The sequence below is a fragment of the Amaranthus tricolor genome, chromosome 2 (genome assembly GCF_026212465.1).
Source record: "Amaranthus tricolor cultivar Red isolate AtriRed21 chromosome 2, ASM2621246v1, whole genome shotgun sequence".
In the NCBI taxonomy this organism is placed as follows: Eukaryota; Viridiplantae; Streptophyta; class Magnoliopsida; order Caryophyllales; family Amaranthaceae; genus Amaranthus; species Amaranthus tricolor.
Genome location: NC_080048.1, coordinates 11,767,045 through 11,790,284, shown reverse-complemented (window position 1 = coordinate 11,790,284; position 23,240 = coordinate 11,767,045). Strand labels below are relative to the sequence as shown.

Here is a 23,240-nt window from a genome sequence, read left to right as displayed (position 1 = left end):
ATAATTCATATCAAATAAGCCTTTATTCAATCTAATAGGTTAAATCTTTGAGTAAAATCTTTTAAGTAATAACGAAATTTCAAACGTCAAATTTGTTAATAAATTTTAATAATCTTAGTCTAAAACGATAAATAAGAATGTTAAAATCGTAAGTGTTACACTTAACCGTGCCATGCATAGATTCATATATAATTTTTTATGAAAAAGTATCATATAATTAATATGAAATATTAATTTTTAATTAAAAATATTAAATATTGACATTATATACTTGAAATTTATATAACTCTAACATATAAATATTAAATATACATTTGATGTAACATCTCGGTATAACACGGATCGTTTGAAAAGAGAAGACGACCTTTTTAAAGAAAGGTAAATATAGTTCGAGTTAAACCAGGATGTTAGAAGGCAGTTATAAAACGGATTTGAAATCAAGGAAAGCTTGCGGATCGAGTTCTATTAGTATTATTATAAACTACTAGATATAAGAAATTCTTAGCAGCGGATAAGAACGAAAACTTAAATCTACTTATTACAACTTGAGAACGAAATCGCCTCATAAAACCAAATATTCTTTAAACTTTATTAGAAGCTCTTATCAAGACTTCTGTATCCTTAACGATTTATTTCTCCAAAGAACAATCCTTACTCCCCAGACCTGCAACTTAACTTATTGCTAGTCATTGCCCAGAAAGGAAACAACATCATCGCAGGGTCATTAAGACCAAAAGTACACGTCAGCAACGTTGCATACCAATTGATTATTTACAACAAGAGAAAGATTTAATTTAATAGCTGTCAGTTTCAGAAAAATACGCTTCGATCATGCTAATAAAGAATAATCAATTTCATGTAAGGGTTAGTCAGCCATACTGCTGTACTATCCAGCCATACTGCCGGTACAACTCCAATCTCCATAAGTGAGACATTACATTAGGGGAAGCTAACCCCTAAGCAAGTCTCTACCATAGACACTTGCCTTACTTCGGTGCCTATGGTTAAGTATGCATACCCCCGCGGTGGCTCATAATGCCCCCATATACCGCGAGTAATTCATTTCCACCAATTGACGTCATACTACGTACACTTTAAGGTTAGTGAGGTCATACTACCTCTGCTTGTCAAAACAATGTATCAAAATTATTTATTCGGAAAGATAACATTATTCACACTATATATCCATACTTTACTTTTGTTTACCATTATTATATGATACATCGGACTAAATGCGAACTTCGCTGCGTGTACATACCTTAAGCAAGATAACCAACTCTCAAGCCTCCTATTCAATTCCCGGTCACGAGTCGACTTCCTACAAGGTTCAATCGTATTCGGGAAATAAGCACACATACGCACTTTCCTCAAATCAACCATAACACACACATACAATTACAACCAAACCTAGAATACCACACACATCATGAACATCCATCACATACTATAACATGGTAAACGCACAAAACAGGACAGCATACATAATCTGTCCAGAAACGCAATTTAAAACTGTCAAACTGAAAATTCGACTTCACCGTTGCGTCCGGAAGGCATCAAAACCCCCGGGTACCAATTTCCATAATTTATAACATAGTGTAAGTATTTTTAACCTAATTTCAAAGCCAAAAATGTTCCAAAAAACACCCTTTTTTCACCATTTTCAAAACTTACGGGATTTTGTCTTTTTTTTTTAACAAATACATACAAACTTCAATGCTTTATTTCCTATTAAATCTAAACGACAATATTTACATAATTTTCATGACCATCTATGAGATTAATTTTCATCCCTCAACAATAATTCTTTTTACACAAATGTACACACACACACACACACACACACACACACACACACACACACACACACACACACACACACACACACACACACACATATATATATATATATATATATATATATCTAGCAACATTATAAATTCCTCCTATTAAACAATAAAATAAATTTCTAACACCACATACATTATTCTATGAGCATCCAGTTTTTATATTCATACTTTACAATCATCCATCAAACAAATCCTTCACACACATATATAGACATCTAAAACCCTAAAAAACCATACATTAATTTAGATAGAAAAGTACATCACACTTTCATGCATGAATTTTAAATCATAAACTAATCATAAATTATAAGATAACACATATAATAATCATAAAAATTTAAATTAAAACTTAAAAATAAAATTAGATTGAGAATTTTACTCACAATTTGCAAAAGAACAAAACACCAATTGATGAAGGATGATGATACTAGGCGTGTGGTAGGAGGAGTTTGAGTGAGTTTTCTTGCAAATGTTTTTTGAAATGAAAGTATACAAGGTAAGAAAATAATTAAGGAAATATGTGAGATTTATTATATGTGCTAATTGCCTTAACCTTTCAATTACCCAAATGGGAGTTACAAAATCCCACCAAAACCCCATATGGCCGGGCAAAACCCTTGCCATTTCCCTCCTTTTTTTTTTTTCCTTTTTTAAAATAAAGATAGGTTAGGGAAAAAGGTTTGAGCTTAAAATGGTTTTAATTGCCTTAAAGAGTTGAAATCTCATGGTCTAACCCAATAACAAATAAAAATACACTCTTCTAAAAAGAATAATAATAATAATATTACTAGTAAACTATTAAATTTACCGGGGAAAAATATCGGGAAAAAATATCAGAGTGTTAAATTTGAATTCTAACATATAATTATGAGTAAGTTTATTAATATGATGGATAAGTTTATTAATATAATATGATGGCATGATGATTGTATGATCATAGGATGATACGATTGTTTTGAGGTTGTTTAATTGAAATATGGTCTCTCACAATAGTAACTAAAAGATATTTGTTAAATTTTTGTTCATTTTACGTTTTAGGATTAAGGAGTAAAAATACATAAAAATATTTTTTAAAAAAATTGTTGCTATTATATCTTAGATTTTTTCTTATAACTAAAAATCTTTAAAAATTTATCCCAACTATCTATCCCAACTTGCAATGAACTTCCCAAAAGTTTCGTTTGGACTAGATTGCTCTAATTTATTTATCCTATCAATAAATTTAATCTTAATTTTTTATTTTATCCATATATTTGTTTTCAAACTCATATATTTTACCCATCGATTATTAATTTTGTATGTTTTCATTCGTATGATCGTATCAATACAAATTTAAGTTAGCAAAATCAGATGGAGGTGTCTCATAAATCTCAATGAACTTATTTATGAAAAAACATAGAAAGTTGTTTGGTAATTGGTGGGTATAGCTAGGGACGGAACAAAGATTTTTGAGGCCCTGTTTATTTTTGTGAATTTTTTCAAAATGGGGCCCTTCGTTAGATCAAAAGATAAAATATTTCCACTTCAAAAAAAATTGTTCAAGATAATATATTATAACAATATAAAAAATTACTTAAAATATAGAAAAAAATTTACAAACAAATCACTTAAAGTCCATATTTCTGATTTTGCATTTAACCAATTAACCCAACTGATTCATAAAGTCCAGATTAATAAACAAAAATAAAAAATATTCTGAAAATTAAATCTTATAAGTTATAATCAATTATCAACAAAGAATTAAAAACAAAATTAAATAAATAAAATACCTTTAGTTGAAGATCTGATGTAATTTTCTCTTTGATAATTCAACTTTGGGGATCTAGAAATTGTAATTTGTAGATCTTAACAAATATATGAAGTTATAAAATAATTCAAATGGTTTAAAAAATGATTTCATGAAGAAGTCAGTTATTAAATTGGAGACATGAATTTCCTTCATCTGAAATAAAAGTTGATTTACTAAAAAAACTTATTTTGTTAGATGGAGAAATTAATGGAGAAGTGGAAAGGTTCGAGGGAAGAAGATGAAGGTGAGGTGCGAAGCATTGGTGATTGTAGAGTTCAGAAGACAAATATTACATTTACCAAAAATAAGTTGGAGTGTGATTTATCAGTGGGGCCAACCGTGATTGATTTGCATTTACCAAAAATAAGGCCGGGTGTGATTTATTAGTGGGGCCAACCGTGATTGATTTGCATTTACCAAAAATAAGGCCGGGTGTGATTTATTAGTGGGGCCACCTAATTTATTTTCCAAAAACAAAATTTTTGTCTTTGGTAAAACTTGATCCCAAGTCCCATTATAAAACATATGAATCTTCTACCAACTCTTCCAATTATATTTTAATTTACTAATACTACTATTTAATATTTGAGGCCCTTTATTTCTGGGGGTCTTAAGCGGTCGCCTACCCGGAAAAGGCTCAGAACCGGGCCTGGATATAGCCTTTGGATGATTTGTAATAATGTGAGAAGGAAAATTTTGTTGGTCTAATGGGACTAATAGGAAGATAAAATATTATTTTTTTTATTGAATTATATTTTACTATTTTTTGATGTCTAAAAGGTAATTTATCATTAAGAAAAGTGTAAGATTAACAATTGATACACATTTTAAAGAATTGATAGTTTATTCAATTGTGTAGATATAATTAAAAATGAGAAAACAATATATAGATAAAAATAAAAAAATATAAACCACAATCTAAAATAAAATGTTAACAAAATTATCCCATATTTGTTCTATTTCTTTTTGCACTAATTCAATGTATATTTTTAATATGAAATATTTTTATTTTGACTAATCAAAAAATTATGAAAATTACATAGTACTAAAAACTAGATTTTAATTAACAAATTCCCATATCCAGTGTCTTATTTCTTATTATTGAGTGGAGAATATTTTTCTGTTTCTTTTTATTTGTCCATTTTAAGTTTTTCACTGTATGAGAGAGAAATTTAAATTTTATTTTAAAATATATATTCAAGACAAAAATATATGCTTGTGTTAACTTGTTAAATTCTTCTAAATGCAAAAAATTATAAAATATAATTTTTATAATTTTTTATTATGTATACTATGAGATATTGATATTTAAAATTCACTTAAAAAAAATAATTAAAATGAGAGTCATTTCCCTAAATAATGTTTAAAAAAAAAAATTCCCACTTTACCTAATTTGGGAAAGAATTTCCCAGAATACCGTCCACGTGGAAAAGTCTTTTTTTTTTTTTTTTTTTTTTCAGACCAAACCGCCACTTGAAATGGCGGTTTACATAAAGCACAAAAACGCCACATGAAGTGGCGGTTTGGTCAAGGCAAACCGCCATCTCATGTGGCGGTTTGATCCCTGGTAAACCACCACTTCATGTGGCGGTTTGCTGGTGGCCTGCAACAATATTTTTTTTTCTTTCATTTTCCCTAAATAGTGAACGTAACCTGCATTAAACTAGTTCAATACCATCTATTCCATATTAATCAATTACGAACCAGCTTGATTTGAAAAAATTAATTATGAAAATAATGCGAAGATATATTACAATCATGAACATACAAAGTTAAAATCATACAAGAATATACAAGAAGTTAAAATAATATAAGAATATACAAAGTTTGTTAAACTACAACCCCCGGCCCCTTTTGTTTTGCGCACCGGTGGATGATGATGGTGTGAACTCGTCAACCTTCGCAATGACATTAAGAGTAGGAGCTCGTCGTTGACTAGCACGCTGATATGTGATAATCCTTTGCGGAGGCGATGGATGTGGCGGAGGAGTGTTGATGGAAGACGGGGGAACGAACGGCGACATAGTAGCGGATGTCGATGGCGATCTGGAAGACCGACCCTGAGTAGATGAACGCTGGCGGCCTCTTGTGGACCGAGAATTGGATCCTCCGGAAGAGCTACCTCGATGGGCTGAACTCCTTGGAGAAGGAGTGTGGAATGTGTCATCTACGTCGCCAATGACGGGTGGAGTCGGTATGAGGTACTCATAACCCGCTTGACTCAATGCATCGGTCAACGACGCATTAATGGAGCCTAAGGTCTGAGAACATAGCCGATAGCCCACGTTAACTGGCGATGTAGCGGCCCCTTGAATCGTGTCATTACATTGTATCAACACCGATTGGATGCGCTCAGCCTGTTTGTTATCATTATATTGTTAAAACAGTTACTTAAAACTATTACTATTTGTTATGAGTGTTGAAAGAAAACGTACCAGTAACGTAGATGTCGGATGGTAATGTGATCTTGGCTGCGCAAATGCGATGTTCGTTAGGCGTAATATGGAGATGCGCCTGTACCAACTCATGTACATAGCAGAGCTATGACCTGTGAAGTTATCTCCTCCAACCAATGTAGATGCTCGGTCGTTCCACGCATCTACATGCGATCTATGTCGTACGAGGTAGTTCTTGTCCCCAGTCCTCCGATCGATCGCATGTAGTTGACGTTGGGTGTCACAGGCTTGCGGAATTACCTGCTCCAAACCGAATTGACGCATGACACGATCCGGGAGATGTAGCTCGACGATGTCAAAGCAAATAAGAGGACAACGCGATCTCCAAATCTCGTGGCCCGATGTACATATGTGCGGTAGAGCTTCCATCTTAGCCGCTGTGTAAGGCTGCCATGTCATCTGTAATAGAAATCAATATGCTTAGTAATGTATACAATTTATTCATAACTAATACAAATAGTAAATGTTACTAACTTGCTCGTCCTGTTGTCGATCTAGTGCGTCCCTGTAGTAGACGAGAGTATGTGGGGAGTGGGATCTCGAAAGATATACGTGAAGCCAGCTGTAAACAAATAAACATTTTCATCTATCATAAAATAGTGAAATTATGAATTTGAATAGTGAATTGAGTGTTGCTACCTTACTGCCAAAGGATCCATCCCGCGCCGATGCTGTGACCCTAATATCGGTTCAAAATCATCCGCGTCATCTTCCTGATCATGTTGCCCATCCGGTCGAACCGTCCGAATAATGGGCCTCCCTATATGAATGTGCTCCCATGACCATATCTGTAACAACATCAAGCATCCACCCATGTCCTTGGCACCCTTACGAGATGCTCGACATAAGTTACAATACAGATACGCTAGGGTAGCACTTCCCCAACTGTACTCATCTACGCGCTCCAAGTCTCCCAGTAGAGGGAGATAGATCAACTGTACCGAGTCGCCGCTCTTGTCCGGAAACAAGATGCATCCAAACAGGTACAAAATGTAAGCTCGGGCATGTCTGTCAACCGTCACATCATCTGCATCATCCTCAAGCGCGCTAAAATGCTGTCGAAGCCAAGTCAGCTTCAATGACGATCCAACGATGATTTTCGGCTGTGAGGGGTCTTGAGGGTTTTCCGGCCAAACCCCTAGCAGCTCATGTACTAATGCTGGCCAATTTCCCTCCCCATGACCAATGACTGCTTGTCCTTCAACCGACAGTCCCATGATAACTGCCACATCTTGCAACGTGATCGTTGCCTCGCCAACTGTGAGGTGGAAGGTATGTGTCTCCGGCCTCCACCTCTCCACCAATGCAGTGATAAGAGCTCGATCGAGCTCTAAGCCCCCGCCCAACAACCGGTGAATGTATCTAAAACCAGCTAGCTCGACTACGTCTAATACCCTGTCATCCACCTCCCACCGTAATGTACTCGCCTGGTAGTGCTGACGAGTAACCAATTGGGCAGTGGAGCCCTCCCACGCAGCTACGCTCCTGTGTGTCGCCTGAAGCGAAAGCACTGATGGATCAACTGGGCCCGGCATCGCCATGATCGCTGTTACGTGTTTTTCATCGCCATAAGTGTTATAAAAATCATAAAAATATCATGACTTCCCTCGCATTATCCAAATTTGCAACCAATTCAACATGTTTTTCAATGGGATAATGATCTTTCATGTGATATCTCCACCAATTTGCTACCAATTTGCAACCAATATCATGACTTCCTCACCCCAATACACTATAACGGGAAGTGTAAATTTGAATACAAGAATTTGTGATACTAAGGTATTAGAACACTTATTATAAGGTTCATTTCAAATATAAAAGCTAAAAATAGCATGAATATATACAAAAACCATTAAACTAACCCTACAAAGTAATAAACTTTCATTGAAGCATTTCATCAAACACTTTATATGCATACAAAACAAATCCTAAAATTCAACTACAAATGTGTAAAACGTAAGCATAAATCATGAAAACAATAGAATGTAACAAACATTTAACGTTTTTATAACTTCAATTCAAAACAATAATGAACAAAATAAACAATTTGCATATTGAACAAAAATTAGGGTTTTATTCATACCTTAAATGAGGATGAAAATAAACTAGTACACAAGGAGAAGATGGGAATGTAGTTGATTAGTTTAGTGGAATGAGAGTAATTGTAAATTTAAAGTAAATGAGAGTGAAGAATTTTTTTTTTTTTTAGGTTATACCGGCAAGAAGCAAGAAGAGCAAAATGAATTGTGAAAAATGTCGAAGGAAGCTGCTGTTTTGTATTGATACCAAACCGCCACTTCAAGTGGCGGTTTACTCCACATATAAATTTTTTTTTTTTAAAAAAAAAAAATTCACTTAACCAAACCGCCATCTCAGATGGCGTTTTACTTCAGATGCATGAATAAAACCGCCATTTCATGTAGCGGTTTTATTAAAAAAAAAAAAAATTTTCTCAAAGCAATCCTACGTGGACGGTAAACTTGGAAATACTTTCTCATTTTAAGGAAAGTGGGAATTTTTTTTTATTTTGGCCATAGATTGGGAATATAGTCTTAAAATGACGAGCGGACAATCTCGTACGAAGAAACTACAAGTCTAATGATACCTACCAGTCCCAAAGTCCAATAACATAACATCAATTTATAAAAAGGCAAAACCTCAAGACTACGTTTTCTTGCTCAATCAATATCATCAATGGCGTCAAATGGAGCTCCCGCGGTTCGTGTCTGTTCCTTCTTTCCGTCGTTTTTTGTTTCTCTACTTGATCTTATGTTGTGTAGCACGAATCAGCTGAGTAGATAATAGATTTGATGATTAATCATTGTAGCTTGCATCAATGCAATGAAGATATAGTTCATTTTATTGTTTTCTGTATTTTGTAGAGAACGGACGACACTGAAGCTAGCCTTGAGAAGATCAAACGGCAATTAACTGCTAGTTCAGGTCGAACTTTGTTACAAGGTCCTCTTCTGAAGCGATCTGAAACTGTAATTGCCTTTTTCAATCTCATTTCTATTTTCTTTGTTTTTTTTTTCAATGTTATTATACAGAATCATGCATTTCTGAAGTTTTTTCTACAAAATTTTTGCTATCAACTGCAATATGGTTTGGAGAACCTTTTATTGACTTTATTTGTACCTAAAAAAGATCATTTAAATGCGCATTTAAGTTGAATACTAAGTAATTCGGATAGGATGAGAGGATTTTGCAGAAATTTTTACTTGCTGCCCTAGTTAATTTAATAGAGAGAACCAAGGGCGGGGCTAATTGGGTAGAAGTTGTGATCGGATTGGTAAACCAAATTCTGTTTGTATACATTTATGCGTTTTTTTTTTTTTTTTTTTTGAAAAAAAAAATCTTTGTCATTGAATCATCATCGCTATATTAAGCTGTTAGGTCAGGAACTATAATCTAATCTGTTTTCCGTTTGTATGAAGCCATCTAAAATTTAGCTTGTTCATGGTTCCAATTCAAAAGTTATGACTGATCAACGGCTTGTTATTTTGTATTGATGGATATACATAGCAATCTGAAATAGATTGTGGATAAGGATTGCACAATGGATATAGGTATTGGTTTAGCGTAGTTACATCTTAGATTTGAAAAGCGCGAGGCATTTAACTTGAGCGCTTTAAAGCTCTATGAGTCACTCATTTTGAGAATTCGCCTCACCCAGTCTGTCATGGCATTTGAAGCATTAACCAACTCAGAATTACATCGTCTTGTCTCAATGACTTTATGCCTTATTGATTTCATGATAGAAGATAATCTTTCTAGTGGTTCATTATTAATTTCAGAAAATTGAGCACATTACAGAATTGTCAATAATGTCTCTGAAGTGTGGTATTGAGATAGGTTACATTCCTGAGTCCTTGATATTGGCTTATACTTCGTTAGCCACCTACTACTGTGACTGTGACAAAAACACACGGTTATGAATGGAATATAGTTAGAATTGAATTTTTTCATCTGAACGAGCGGCGTTTTAACTTTTAGAAAAAAGCCAAGACCAAATGGTATGCGCTTATTAGGAAGAATAAGTGGCTTCCGCTGTACAATACTTGTTAATATCTCACTATACTAAGTGTCTTCCATATATTGGAGAATGGGTGAATAGGCTTTTCCTCTCACTAGTGAAGCTGTGAGTTTTCGTTGAATATAAAGTTGTCTCCATCTTTGCTTGCCATTTCTCTATAGTACATTGTTTCTAAACCACTACTAGTTCAATGTTTTTTTTCTACTAACAATCCTCAAATGAATCCTTTTCTTTTTTTATGGGATACAGACAAGAGCGCAAACTAAAAAAATGCTTATAATGACACCCCAACCATTATTGAATGTTTCATGAATAACTTTTGGATCTTACCCATGAAGATGGGTGTTTTTAATTTTTTTGTTAATAAAGATCGTTCATATCTCTTGTGTCACTTATAAGAAAGGTGTCGTTCTATTATCATTTTCTTGTAGAATATTGGAATTAATCTTAGTGGTGAAAATGAAGTTATAATTCCTTGATTTCTACTTAGTTGCAACCATATCATTTGCATGGATAATAAGAAAGGTAGAGTGAAAGAAATAAACTGGGGCAAATGAGAACTGAGAAGAAAATGTAAGAGGATATAGAACGAGAGAGAAGTATACAGGAAAAGGTGATGAAGTAACACATCTTAAGGAAATGTTTTAACTAAAATCATAAAGTATATTTGGATACTTCCGTCGAAATCATGCAATTACTTTGTCGGTAGATGCTGGGTATTTTCAGTAGTTGTTCCATAGGGGTGGCAAAAAGGCTGAGTCATAATGCAAAAGATATCTTATGCCTATTGTGAGAATATTAAAAAGGTTTTAGTTCACCACGGGATATATGTGGAGACAACAGTAAAACCAATTTGCTTTGACCGTAGAAGTCATTTCGTGACTATTGTTGCCACTAAAACTCATTTTTGCTGTATATCTGCAACTTCTATTTCTAACTCCTCCAAGTAACATGCTATTTCTAGATGTTAATTTGAAAGACTTATCCCTGCATGATGACCCTCTTATGTTATGTAACTAGGAGTGAAGCCAAAATTTTAAATTAGCGGTAGGAGGCAAAAGGCCGACAATAGATTATAGTCAAATGACTAGTACACTAGCAATGTATTTTTATCTAGAAAAATTCAAGTTCTAATATTTTTAAATGGAAAGCTCTACTTCCTCTGTTCTAGCTTAAATATCCCATTTGTTTGTCAACACTGTTCATCAAACACTCTTAATTTGTATTTTAATCTTAATTTATAAGTTAAAACATAGTCTACCGAGATTTTGTTTGATTCGTCTCAATGTAAAGTTTATTAATATTAATTTTTATAATTTTTAATCATGTCAATTTAAAGACATTAACGCTTGAATACGTGTATGGGGCACTTAGAGTGGAACAGAGGGAATATAATTTAGGAAAACGTCCATTAAAATAACAAAATGTACTAGTTTTGTAAGCTTGTGGAAAGATTTCAACCATTGATCTTAAAATTTCTTAATTCAACTAATTTTATCACTGATATTTACTTAATTTTTCATTATATTTCATCATCCCTAATATTATATAGTATGAATTAGTAAGGGGAGAAAATTGGTGTATGTTTCATATGGGGGAGCCCCCGACCCTCGGTGTAACTTCGCTACTATATATGTAGTTGCAGTCACTATTGAGCCTTCCATGACCAAGATTAACATCACCATGATGAAACTAATAATTGTGGAAATTCTATATTACATTTGAATCAGACACCCATTGAAGTTATGACTTGTGAAAAAATTTCAAGTATCCTTTATGAAATTATACTTGTTTTAGGTTTTTCTTTTTTTGTCTTGGTTTAGTTTAGCTTAGCAATTAGCATTTGAGTTCGTGGATTTGTATGTGCAACTATGGTTGGTTTAGAGGGTTTATCATCTATCTTTATGGGTTATTTGCATTTCTTTAAAGTCTATCCATCAAGTTTAATTGGAAATGGGCCAGTGGCTAGTATAAGGCCCGAGTGTGAGCTCTTTGTACAATTCGATCAAAATTTAAAATTTAGTGAAGTTAATGTAAAAATCTGAAGGTTGATTGAGGTTGTCCTATGGATTTTCTTCATTTTTCTAAACAATATCTTTTATGTTAGCCTTGATTTTTTTGTTTTTATTTACCCTATTTTGCAGCTGAGGAAATGGAACGAGAGATGGGTGATTCTAGATCCTAGTACGGGGAAAATGGAATACAAGTATATTTCTTATGGTTCTTTGACTTTTTTTTTGTATGTCATAAGTGGCTTTTGATTGTTTACATTCAACTGACTTCAGGATGAAGAGAAATGATCCAAATGTCAAAGGGACCATTGTATTTGACGCAAGTAGCACAATTGCCTTGTCTCCAGTGAATTTTCAGTATGATATGCTAATTTTCTGTCATGTTTTATTAAGTTATTGTCTTTGTTTTCTCCAACGATGAGACGCTTATTGTTAAGTTCCCTTTATTTATGTCTTCAGCGGATCACCAAAGTATGAAGGGTGCTGCATCTGTATCCTTGTGATTTATTTGACGTCAAATTCAGTTCAGCTATTGAATTCTGTAATTGCATGAGGTTTTTTTTTATTTTTTTTATTTTTTTTTATTTTGGCTTACAAAACAAATAGATAGGAGATTCATTTTTATTTCTTTTTGTGGTTGGGGTGAGGGCGCTAGCAAGTTGTTTCAAATGTATTGGCTTAACAGAAACATTTAGATATTGGAACCCCGCACAAGAAAGATTTTTTCCTTTGTGCAGAAACTCCCGGCGCTGCAAAAGCATGGGTTTCAACTTTAAAGTAAGTCTCTTTTCTGAATTTCCCTTTTTTTTTTTTGTGATATTTGCGTAAGAGCTAGTTGTCATTTCTCTTCACACGTTCACCAATTGTTTTTTTTTAACTTGACTTTCTTCACACCCATTTCACTTTGTATTGGGATAGAAACATTCAAATTTATATACTAACTCCATTTTTTTCAAAGTGCATAGTTTTGCCCAAAGATGCGAGAGCTTTTTGCGAGAAATGACACACTTTAAAAAACTGTGGTAGAATATGCGTGCAATTACAGTTTCCCGCTCACATGCTTTCCTAATCATAAAGTAGGACAAGCGTAACTTCTGAATTAATAAGCATGCATCTTTTAGAAAGGGTGGATCCTGCCTGATTATGTTAGCTATGACGGGATGAAACCAAATAGGACGTACGCAAACGCTAGAACCTCTATACATATCGCGGTTAGGGTTATATATAGTTGTATAGAAATCATGAAGTTTCCCCAAAAGCTCCCTACACGTTCCAACATAATTATCCACAAGTACGTGCACAATAATAATAGCCTACTAATATGGTTAGATTTTTTGTCTTAAAACTTGAGTTTGAAATTGCTGTTATTCCATAAGTATAAGGAAAATCGATAAAATACACCTTCTATTTATCCATAATACTAGTACAAGTAGTAATAAATTTAGTTATTACTAAGTGGGTGTTAGGTTCGTACACATAAAAAAGCTTAGTAGCATGATTGTACTAGTGTAGCCAGGATTGAAGGTATTGCTGGCGAACCGAGATTCAGATCGTTCGATTTGAATCATGGGTCATTCACAATCTGGATCGCTTGGGGATGCGATTTGAATCGTCACATCAATCGACCCAATTTCAGCCATAAAACACAATCAAAAAGAAAATATAGGAAGAGATACAAAGAAAAAGAGAAGAAAACAAGTGGAACAGAATGGAAAAGAAATAGAGAAATAGAGAAAAAGAAAAGAAAACTTACCATTAATGGGGACTAAACTCAACATCAATGATTGAACTTGAAGATGGACAAATGAACCATTGAGTTGAGCCACCATGTGTTTATTCCTATAGGGTTTTTATTCTTTTGTTTTGATATTATAAGTAGTGTTAGGTTTGGGCTTTAGGGTTTGGGCTACTAAAATTAAAGCCTATTTCAAACACACTTTTCAAAACATGGTCTTTTGACAAATAAAAGTAATGTGAGTTGTGTTCAATCCTTTTCTTTTTCTTTTTTATGAAAAAACTATTTCACTTTTAAATTATCTTACTTTTCAAAGTAGTAAATACTTCATTTTAAGGTAATTAGCCCTAAATCGTACCTTGATCCAATCGTACCTCAATTCAGAATAAAATCGTTCCACTACCAAAAGTACTCGAACCAAAATCTTTTCATCCCACCTCAAAAATTTCAAACTAGCGAATTGCAACCTCGATCCCTTTCTGTGACCCGGACCGTACCTCGAACATGGTAACAATGGATTATATGCTTCTAATATCTTTTGTACGCCTATAACAAGTTTTCAGTCTTCAGGCTTTTATACCTTGTTCTGATATTCATCATATAATTGTGCTATGATAGGACAATATTTTAATAGCCTTTTTTTTTAACAATTATGGGTCGAGTCCAACCGGTCGGAATTGCCAATATACCTTGTTTAATCTGTATTATGCACATAATTGTTTGTACCTCCTCTTTACTTGTCCTAGTCTAATCCACTTAACTATATTTCTAATGAGATAATACCTTCTAGGTAAAATATGTTGATAACATGAGCATAACATCTTGCATGTGATAATCTATCACCTAGGATCAAACTAGATGCATATTCTTCTAGTTTCATGCATTTAATGTTTGCAGATGCATTATGTACCTAACAAGAGAATATCCTATCTAACATGTTTCATTATCTAAATATGTAATTAATTTTGATTTTATGTTATCAACATCATATTTTTCAGATATTATTCCAAAGGTGATAAGGTTCACCATGTTGGGGAACATAACAAATATCAATTGTTAAGTTTCTCAAAGATTTAAACATTTTTACTAATTTATAATGTTTATGTTCATATAATTTAATTGTGCAGTGTTTACGAGTGTTCCTAGACACTGCTTTATATTGAGGTTGAAAGCTTTTCTATTGGAATACTCATAAGCCTGGCTTTCACCATGATTAAATGGCATCTCATCACTATATATTTAGAAAATTCATTAATTATTTTATTACGAGGCATATCTCCGCCGGATATTTGTATTGTCCACCCACCTAATTGTGTTTGTCGGCTTCCACTTGAGGTCTCACTAGCACTTGTTGCATGAGTCTCTTTTGTTAATCCGTTTTTCTTTGCCAAAAATTTTTTGAAAAATCCCCTACCACCGTCCAACAAATATACAGAACAAATGAATCTATTACATTCTTAATTTATAAAATATAAAAACCCTTTGTAAAACCATAAATTTATCTTTGCTGAAAGTGTAGGATAGTGGTTTCACGCATTGACTTTTACAAATTTGACATGTGCATATGAAAACATTCGAATTTTTGGTTGGGTTCTTTGATAAATATGTCCACACATGTGAAACAACTTTATCACTAGATGGGGGCATTGCCGGAAAAGAGTGTCTTATTGGTTCCTCTTCTTCTTCTAAATGAAAACATAAAGTTAGGCTTAAATACTTCAATATAGAAATAATTAAGAATTTAAATTTAACAATAGTTGATCACTCAAACTAATCGATATTCTGGAAATTGACACGTTTTCCACTACCTTTTTTGGTTGTAGTTGTTGTAGTCCTTCATCCTTGTGATCTAATTGATGATTGTCGAGATCTAATTACTCCAGTAAGAGTTGATGGTTTCTTGTCTTCATCATCAATTTCAAGTGCTTCTTCCCTTTCATTTTCATAATCATCTAATTGTTGATTGTACCCTTAGTTATTTGGCCCAAATTACTAACCGACAGTGTTGTTGATGCTGTCGGAGTAGAATTAGCTTTTCTTTTGGACTAGATCCTACTAATGATTTTGCCACTATACTATTTTTTTGTGGCTTATTTTTTCTAAAAAATGAAGACATTGATATTGGTAAAATAGGAAAATAAAAAAATTTAGGGATTAATTATGTAATTAAGAGAATAATTTCATAATTATGTAAGTAGAGAGAGAATTAGAGAGAGCAGTAGATAAGGTGTGGATGAAATGATCAAATTCAACCCTTATATATAGGAACATGGTAGCGGTTAGTTTTTTGAATTCCAATGGGTAGACTGTGATATGGTGACCTTACCACTTGCAAAACCTGAGTAATTTTTTCAAATACATCCCCTGCTTCTGTATTGCTTCTGTATCAGCCAAATGCAAATTTCCATGACCTTACATCTTTATGTTTTTACAAACTGTGAAACCATCTTCCTCAAGCTAGATGATCTCAATTGACTATAGCTGACCGTTAACATTCAGCGGTTGCTGAATTTAGGAGGAGAGTTTGATTTACTTCTGAAGCACTAAAGCTACATCATATTTCCAACCTTCTAAGCTCTGAGCTTGTCACCACTATGTCTATGTGTTTAAGTATCTAGGTTTCTTGATAAAGTAAGCCGTCATTTTATTATTGTGTTTTCTTATTTTTTGCTGAATGCATGAAAATGATATTCTTCATTGCTACTTCTTGGCTTCCTCTTCTCTCCATGATTGGATAGCAGAGGCATGCTTTAACAATCACTTATAACGTACGTCTTCAAAATTTCACCTACTGTTACTACAACGTCATAGTTTTCGGGATCATCACTGTTATACCTATCTTCTCTTTGTTTTTCTTCCCAGGGTCACAACAGTTACCTGTTTGCCTTTATATTCAAATTTACTTTGACACCATACACTAAGTGCCGAACATACATGACAGTCAAAACTCAGATCCTAACAAAGACGTGTGGTTCTATTTTTTTCGTGATAAAATTTTTTAAAAGTATTACTTCCCACATCTCACTTTTTGCGGTGCACTTTAACCATTTTATGCTTTTTTTCCCTCAAAATAACTCTACTTTCTTTTTTTTTTTGTGTTTTTTTTTTAATTTTTTTTTGTTGATATTTTTGATGTGAACAATATTTTCTTGAAGGTTACACAAATAAACCAAAAGTACGTATTCATGAAGTGACCAATATCCTTTTGTTATAATTAATTATAATTTCTGTTTTTTTATTTGCCATGGCGTGTCTGGGTCTTCTATTTTCAGGATCTCATAGGGTCAACCCAAGTATTTCCTTTGATAAGGGGTCTTTTTTCTTCCAATCCTTTTCAAACTCTGATTATAACTTCTACAAGCAAAATATACTGGGTATGATGATGATTTCTTATGTAGCTTTTCAAATAAATTATAAATTACACTATGTATAGAGATTTATATGTCATTCCTTGGTTTTGATATGAGCAACACTTGTATGTAGGGATAGACATGTGTTGGGTCCAGTTAGATCTAGATCTGGATCTTATTTTTTTTTATCAGACCCTGACTCGGACCTATATCCTTAGCGTCTGGAAAATTTGGACCCATATCCAATTCTTTAGGGTTTGGCGTTTCTAGGGTTTGATTCTGGATCAAAATATTTTTTTGTTTTATTTCTATAAATCTAAATAAATATATTATGCAATCTTCGTGCATTCGTATAAATTATTTAAACATTTTCAAATAACCAAGATTTTCTAATATTTTATAAACATTGAGCAACCAAATATAAGAAAATTTTCAAATTTCAAGTTTGTAAAACAAAATATTCATCAAATTTTTCGATTTTTAAAGTACAAATACAATGACCACATTTTAAATTACGTGCTCTGACAAAGTTTCAAACCACGCAATATTCCATAATATTACATAGTTCCAAATTGGACAAACAAATATACATAATAGTTATATAATTTTTAAAAAATAATTGCAAAAAGGTGAAAAGATCTGAGTTGGATATGGGCCTTAAAAGTGTGGGCTCAAACCCTAAGATCAAGGACTCAGATCCGATCCGAACACTTTGGGTCTAGGAATAGGTGGATTCAGTCCCTTAAAGTAGGGTCCGGTCTAGACCATTAGGTTTGAAGACCAACGCCCATCCCTACTTGAAGCTGACCATAGCTACCAAAACCCGAAAACATACTACCGAATCTCATTTTACAACCTTTATTTTTGAAACATTAGATTAATGCTTCCAAAACTACATTTCCCAAATATAATATTAAAGTCTTTCGATGCTTTTCTTTTTTTTTTTCTTATCTTTTCATTTTAGTCATCTTTTTCATACATTTTTTTACTCTTTATTTTTGTTGTAAAATAAAATTGTACCTACCTTTTCTACGTTTCCGAAACACTAGATTTAATGTTTCTCGTTTTCGTTTCCATTTCCATTTCTCGTTTTTGTTTCCGATAACATTGGGACCATCTCATAGTGAGTGAGACAGGTCCATACAAGGAGTCTAATTTTAAAAAATGTAAAAACATGCATTTTCGCAAAAGTGATATGATTTCAACTTTGGTTATTAAATTACTTTGGGTTGTAAACTGCCAAAGTTTTAAATTTGACTATCAATTCTGTAATTTTGTAGTTGAAATAGTCCCTATGGGATTTAAAGTGAATACTAAACAACTGAAGTGAGTACCTCCAAAGTGACTCTTTTAAACAAATAAGGTGAGTGTCATAATATCTTAAGTGTCATCCAAAACGACTGTGTCAATTATTAACGACATAAATGAGTATTTCAAGTACAAAAGTAGATGTCTTATTTGATTTAGTTGTACTATATAACCTACTGTCACATCTCTTATGCTGAAATGGTCCTGAATCAGAATAAGTTTTTATTGTGTGTTTGAAATACTGTCACAAAAGTATAGCCTTCATAGGTTTCTGTCTGTGGTTCCGATTGCGGTTTAAGTCATTTGCTTTCTCATTGTGGGTGTGAGAAGTTTTGAATTGGTTGTTGAGTGTTTCTTTATGTGATTATATTTTCCTTTGATTCCTTTTTTATATGAGGATGAAGAGTTTAGTAATTATAGATTTGTATATGTATCAAAAAAGATATGCAAGCTGTAATTTCATGATAATTACGCCTCTAACTTTGATATTTTTACCTGATAATAGTGCGACCCAGTTGGTCCTAAAGGCTCATAAAGAGGCTGTGAATTCGTTAAGTGGAAGTGGTTCTGCCCAACTTGGCACAGTGGCTACTGTAGTAGCTGCTGCAAACTCAACTGCACAGGAAGCCTTAAAAGAAGTTGAGGCTGCAATGAAGATTACCTTAAAAAATGCATTGGGATCAATGTCAAGCAAATCTTCTGATGGCCAAATGGACGATTCTACAATCATGAAGGTAAAAATTCAATCTAGCTGTTGAACAATTCGTTCAATTCTCTGTTTTCTAGGCATTTGTGACATAGGATGTGTGTCTGCATAAGAGATGATGGGTTGATCTTCCATTAATCTAAGAAATTTGGGATCATATTATGAAGAATAGATGATTCTTTGAATGACTTGCATCTCCCTCCGTACGCACACATACACAGTAAGACTATAACATGCCCCAAAAAGAGGAAGAGAGAAAGCAAATAGACGAAGGTGTTTTTATTATGCTGCTTTGTCTTTGTTTGATGCTAACACGAAGACTATGTCTTCTTTTCCCTGGAGCACATTTGACAACAATACAGCATGGATCGTGTTTGTTTCTGGTTCCTTTTTTCAATTGGATCTTGGGTTTCGAATTAAATTGGATTATAGTAAAAGGACTCATTAAAACATGCCAACTTCTTATTTATGTGAAGTTGCGGATGATGTTTGCTCCCAATGGTCAATCGGAGACAACCTCTTGGTTAGTGTTTTCATTAATAAGGGTAAGGTTGCTACTCTGACCCCTAAACCCCCATTTTAGGTGGGAGTCAGTTACTGGCATAGGAGTAATGAAATATTGTTGTTTGTTTCTGGTTCCTGTAACTATCCTTTGTTTTCCTCTTAGTTTTGTTAGTTATCTTTCTTTATTGAGAAAATAGGGAAGCACTTAGAAAATTATAATAAGGATGTCAACCAACTTTTTCACCTCCTGTTTTTTTTTATCTTCATCCCTAGTACATGATACGTAATGCTTGAGCCTTGAAAGGAGAGGAAAAGTTACAGCCGTGGGGCTGTTAGAATTGGTGAATGCTAAGCTCTTTTGCATACAAATTTCTTTTTAGAGATTCTCTGTGGTAATAATCCATGATCTTACAGTTGCTGTCATATGAACCCTAACTAGATGGCAGATTGCAATGTAGTCCTGTGCTTTGGCAATGCCAATTGTCTCTCTTAGAGGTTTTGAGTTTTTGATACTGAGCATTTTTATTGTCAGCATTCACAAAAGATAATTGCAAGTTACTGTTGTAATTGACTTTCTTAATTCTTTCAGGAGACGTTACGCGTAAAAGACGAAGAGTTACAGAATTTAGCACGTGAGCTCCGTGCTCGTGATTCTACAATAAAGGAATTAGCTGAAAAACTATCTGAAACTGCTCAAGCTGCAGAGGCTGCTGCATCTGCAGCTCATAGAATGGATGACCAAAGAAGATTAGCTTATGCTGAAAAGGAACATCTCAAAGAGGGTTATGAGAAACAGCTGGAGACTATTATGGTTAAGGTAGTCTTATTTAATTGTGTGATGTTGGAAAAAATAGTGTTTAGATGAACTAGAGCAAACATTTTCAGCATCACTTTCTTCTTACTAAATGCTGTTTTTTCTCCTTTACTTCTCTGAAATTTTCTGGATTAAATTGGTTCCTTACTACATACTCCGTCCCATTTAATTTGTACACAATTTCTATTTAGAGTTTTCCCACTTATATTTCCTCCTTTCCTCTTCTGATAATGATCCCCACAATTTTCTTTTGATCACAACCACAAATTTATCATCTTGTTTAATCGCATCCACTTATTTGTTCAACCCATTTGTTTTTTGTCTTACTCTAACAACTACAAATAATTTCTACACGTCTAACAAGATGTCCAGTTAATGGGGCAGAGGAAGTATTTTTTTTACAATCTTGTAATTTTATGGCATATTTTGATTGATTAATGCTTGCGTGAGTATGCAGTTGAGAGTGTTCGAAGAGAAAACTATCACTCTAAGCAGAGAAATAGATCAGCTGATTAAGCAGCGGGACTCTGCTGTCCAAGAGGCACATTTATGGAGAAGTGAGCTCGGAAAGGCTAGAGAACATAATGTCATACTAGAAGCAGCTGTTGTGAGGACTGAAGAGAAGGTGAAGATGATAGAGAAAGATTCTGAAGCCAGAATAAAAGAAGCTTCTCAGAAAGAATCAGCAGCTTTGCAAGAGAAGGAAGAGCTACAGAATTATGTTAATGCATTACAAATGCAGCTTCAGAGGTCAATAATCAAAACCCTCCTTATTATTGTGTATCCTTTGCATAATCAGAATCTGGAACTTTTATTGTATTATTAAATCCTACAAATATTTGCTCCATTTAAAGCTCTAAACTCTTGCTCTGTATTTGCTGGTGTGAAGAAAAAGTAGTGAGGTCGTCAACCACTGGTGTCTGCTCTGTCCATTCTGACTAGTGGTTGAAGATTTTATCATGTTTTATTATGTATGCAAACATCTGAAGTTCTGCTTTAAACTTACAGACAACAAATTGATACAAAGCAAATTTTTGAGAAGTCGGAGTCTCATTCTGACATAGAAGACACTCGTCCGCTAACGAAGCATGTGGATTCGTCTGACGAGAATGTTGATAAAGCTTGTCTTAGCGTCTCCAAAGCTGTTCCTGTAACGGAAGATGGTAGTGTTAACTTGTCAGAAGCAAACCCAAGTAATGTGCACCCAGTTAGTGATGGTCAATGGAACGATATTCAAACAACAGAATCGAGGATATCCGAGGTAAGGGAGGTTACACCTGATTTAGAAGGAAGGAGTCTAGACATTACTGTAGTCAGCTCACCATTGAACGGACAACAAGATCAAGGGGGCTCCTTTCCTTGAAATCAATTTAGTCTTTACTAGCAGTTGAATTTATGTCAAACAAGTTTGTGATGTACATGAAAGTAATGACAGGAGCTTCTTCTATTACAGGAACTTTGGATTATGGACTTAAAGTTTGTAATTCTTGTAGAAATGTTTAGTGCGGAAAATCTTAGCCAGTCTTTCTGGGTTAGAGCAAGTATTATCTTGTTGAGTTATTCTCTGTTTTCTTAATGATTTGATATCTGTACAAATTCATATCTTATACACTTGGTTGCTTCCTAAAATTGTATTTTGATACTAATAAAAAAGAAGCAGAATTAATCAGAGTACAGGGAAAAATATTAGCTGTTATGATTAAGGGTGACGTTGGTACTTAATTCATGGTTAAAATGTCTAAGTAAAGAAGAGGTTAAAAGGGGTAAATTTCGAATAACGAAGAAAGGAATCAAATGAATTTAATGGGTTTGGAGTCAACTAATAAAGTCGACTCGGCTTTTCTTCTGGCCAAGGAAATGCTGACTTGACTTTAGGTATGGTTTTGATTATGTTTTATTTTCCCTTGACTTTTTCTTATTCCTAGATTTTTGCATGTAAGTGCTTAGTCCCTATGTGTTATAAATAGGGTTAAACAAATAGTTTTAGGTATCTTAGTTTTCTAACCCTCTTTCTCTCTCTAGATTACTTTGTGTTTCTCTCTCTCTCTGTAAAACTCTCTTATTCTCAATCGATGATCATACTTTCATTGTAACTCCATTGAAGGCTCTTAGAGGCAATAAAGACATTTAGGCTAGACCATGGACATAGCCCAATCAAGGTTTAAGAATGATACATATCAATCAATTGAATCAACATCTCACAATGTGCAGTGGTCAAATAGGCATGTAAAGCCAACTAAAAGATACATTGAGGAGTATGATTACGTGGTCTATTGTGAAAGTTCCCAAGACTAAAATGATAGTGGGATGCAAATGGGTTTTCAAGAAAAAAGAAGGATTGTCTATAAAGCTAAAGTAGCTGTATAAGGTTATTCTCAAGTTGAAGGTATTGACATCCATGAGTTGTTCTCTCTGATGGTGAAGCATTCTTCATTTAGAGTCCTACATGCTTTGGTGGCGATTGAGGATATAAAGTTACATCATTTAGAGCCAGTCTGAGGGTCCTTTGAAGCTATACACATGAATAATGGGTCGTTGAAACCCTTAATTTCTAGAAGGTGTGTTTGATTCCATACCGATGCAACATTAGGTTTAATTTGCTGGTTACGTTAGGTTTTTTGTAAGGTCGTATTTTGTCTTATTCCTCGTAAATAATTAAATTATATTTGCCAAAAAAAAAAAA

General features: G+C 33.8%; 2 protein-coding genes and 1 long non-coding RNA gene across 3 annotated transcripts; 1 reads left to right on the top strand and 2 right to left on the bottom strand.

Annotated features, from left to right (window-relative positions):
• Positions 1–545: 545 nt before the first annotated feature.
• LOC130802883 (uncharacterized) lies at positions 546–2,355 on the bottom strand. The gene is made up of 3 exons (XR_009039815.1): positions 2,231–2,355; positions 1,259–1,318; positions 546–682 (listed from the first exon to the last, which is right to left on the bottom strand). It is a non-coding gene; the product is annotated as an uncharacterized LOC130802883 (long non-coding RNA).
• Positions 2,356–5,968: 3,613 nt separating this feature from the next.
• On the bottom strand, positions 5,969–6,921 carry LOC130805518 (serine/threonine-protein phosphatase 7 long form homolog). The gene is made up of 4 exons (XM_057670291.1): positions 6,732–6,921; positions 6,567–6,654; positions 6,109–6,491; positions 5,969–5,993 (listed from the first exon to the last, which is right to left on the bottom strand). The coding sequence occupies exons 1-4, from the start codon at positions 6,905–6,907 to the stop codon at positions 5,969–5,971; spliced, it is 672 nt and encodes a 223-aa protein (XP_057526274.1). The 5' UTR covers positions 6,908–6,921.
• A 1,655-nt stretch (positions 6,922–8,576) lies between these two features.
• Positions 8,577–22,117, top strand: LOC130802876 (uncharacterized). The gene is made up of 10 exons (XM_057666983.1): positions 8,577–8,810; positions 8,975–9,079; positions 12,273–12,334; positions 12,414–12,497; positions 12,600–12,631; positions 12,836–12,917; positions 19,039–19,267; positions 20,333–20,560; positions 21,015–21,307; positions 21,566–22,117. Exons 1-10 carry the CDS (start codon positions 8,787–8,789, stop codon positions 21,918–21,920), a joined length of 1,494 nt encoding a protein of 497 aa, XP_057522966.1. The 5' UTR covers positions 8,577–8,786; the 3' UTR covers positions 21,921–22,117.
• The last annotated feature ends 1,123 nt before the right edge of the window (positions 22,118–23,240 follow it).

Excerpts from the sequence above, each read along its gene's own strand:
- LOC130805518 (XM_057670291.1), bottom strand. The coding sequence starts at position 6,907 with ATGGGTGGATGCTTGATGTTGTTACAGATATGGTCATGGGAGCACATT. Across the intron at positions 6,655-6,731 it reads ATGGATCCTTTGGCAGTAAG|CTGGCTTCACGTATATCTTT; the intron begins GTAGCAACACTC and ends ATTTGTTTACAG. Across the intron at positions 6,492-6,566 it reads ATCGACAACAGGACGAGCAA|ATGACATGGCAGCCTTACAC; the intron begins GTTAGTAACATT and ends TTTCTATTACAG.
- LOC130802876 (XM_057666983.1), top strand. The coding sequence starts at position 8,787 with ATGGCGTCAAATGGAGCTCCCGCG. Across the intron at positions 8,811-8,974 it reads CGTCAAATGGAGCTCCCGCG|AGAACGGACGACACTGAAGC; the intron begins GTTCGTGTCTGT and ends TGTATTTTGTAG. Across the intron at positions 12,498-12,599 it reads TTGTCTCCAGTGAATTTTCA|CGGATCACCAAAGTATGAAG; the intron begins GTATGATATGCT and ends TTATGTCTTCAG.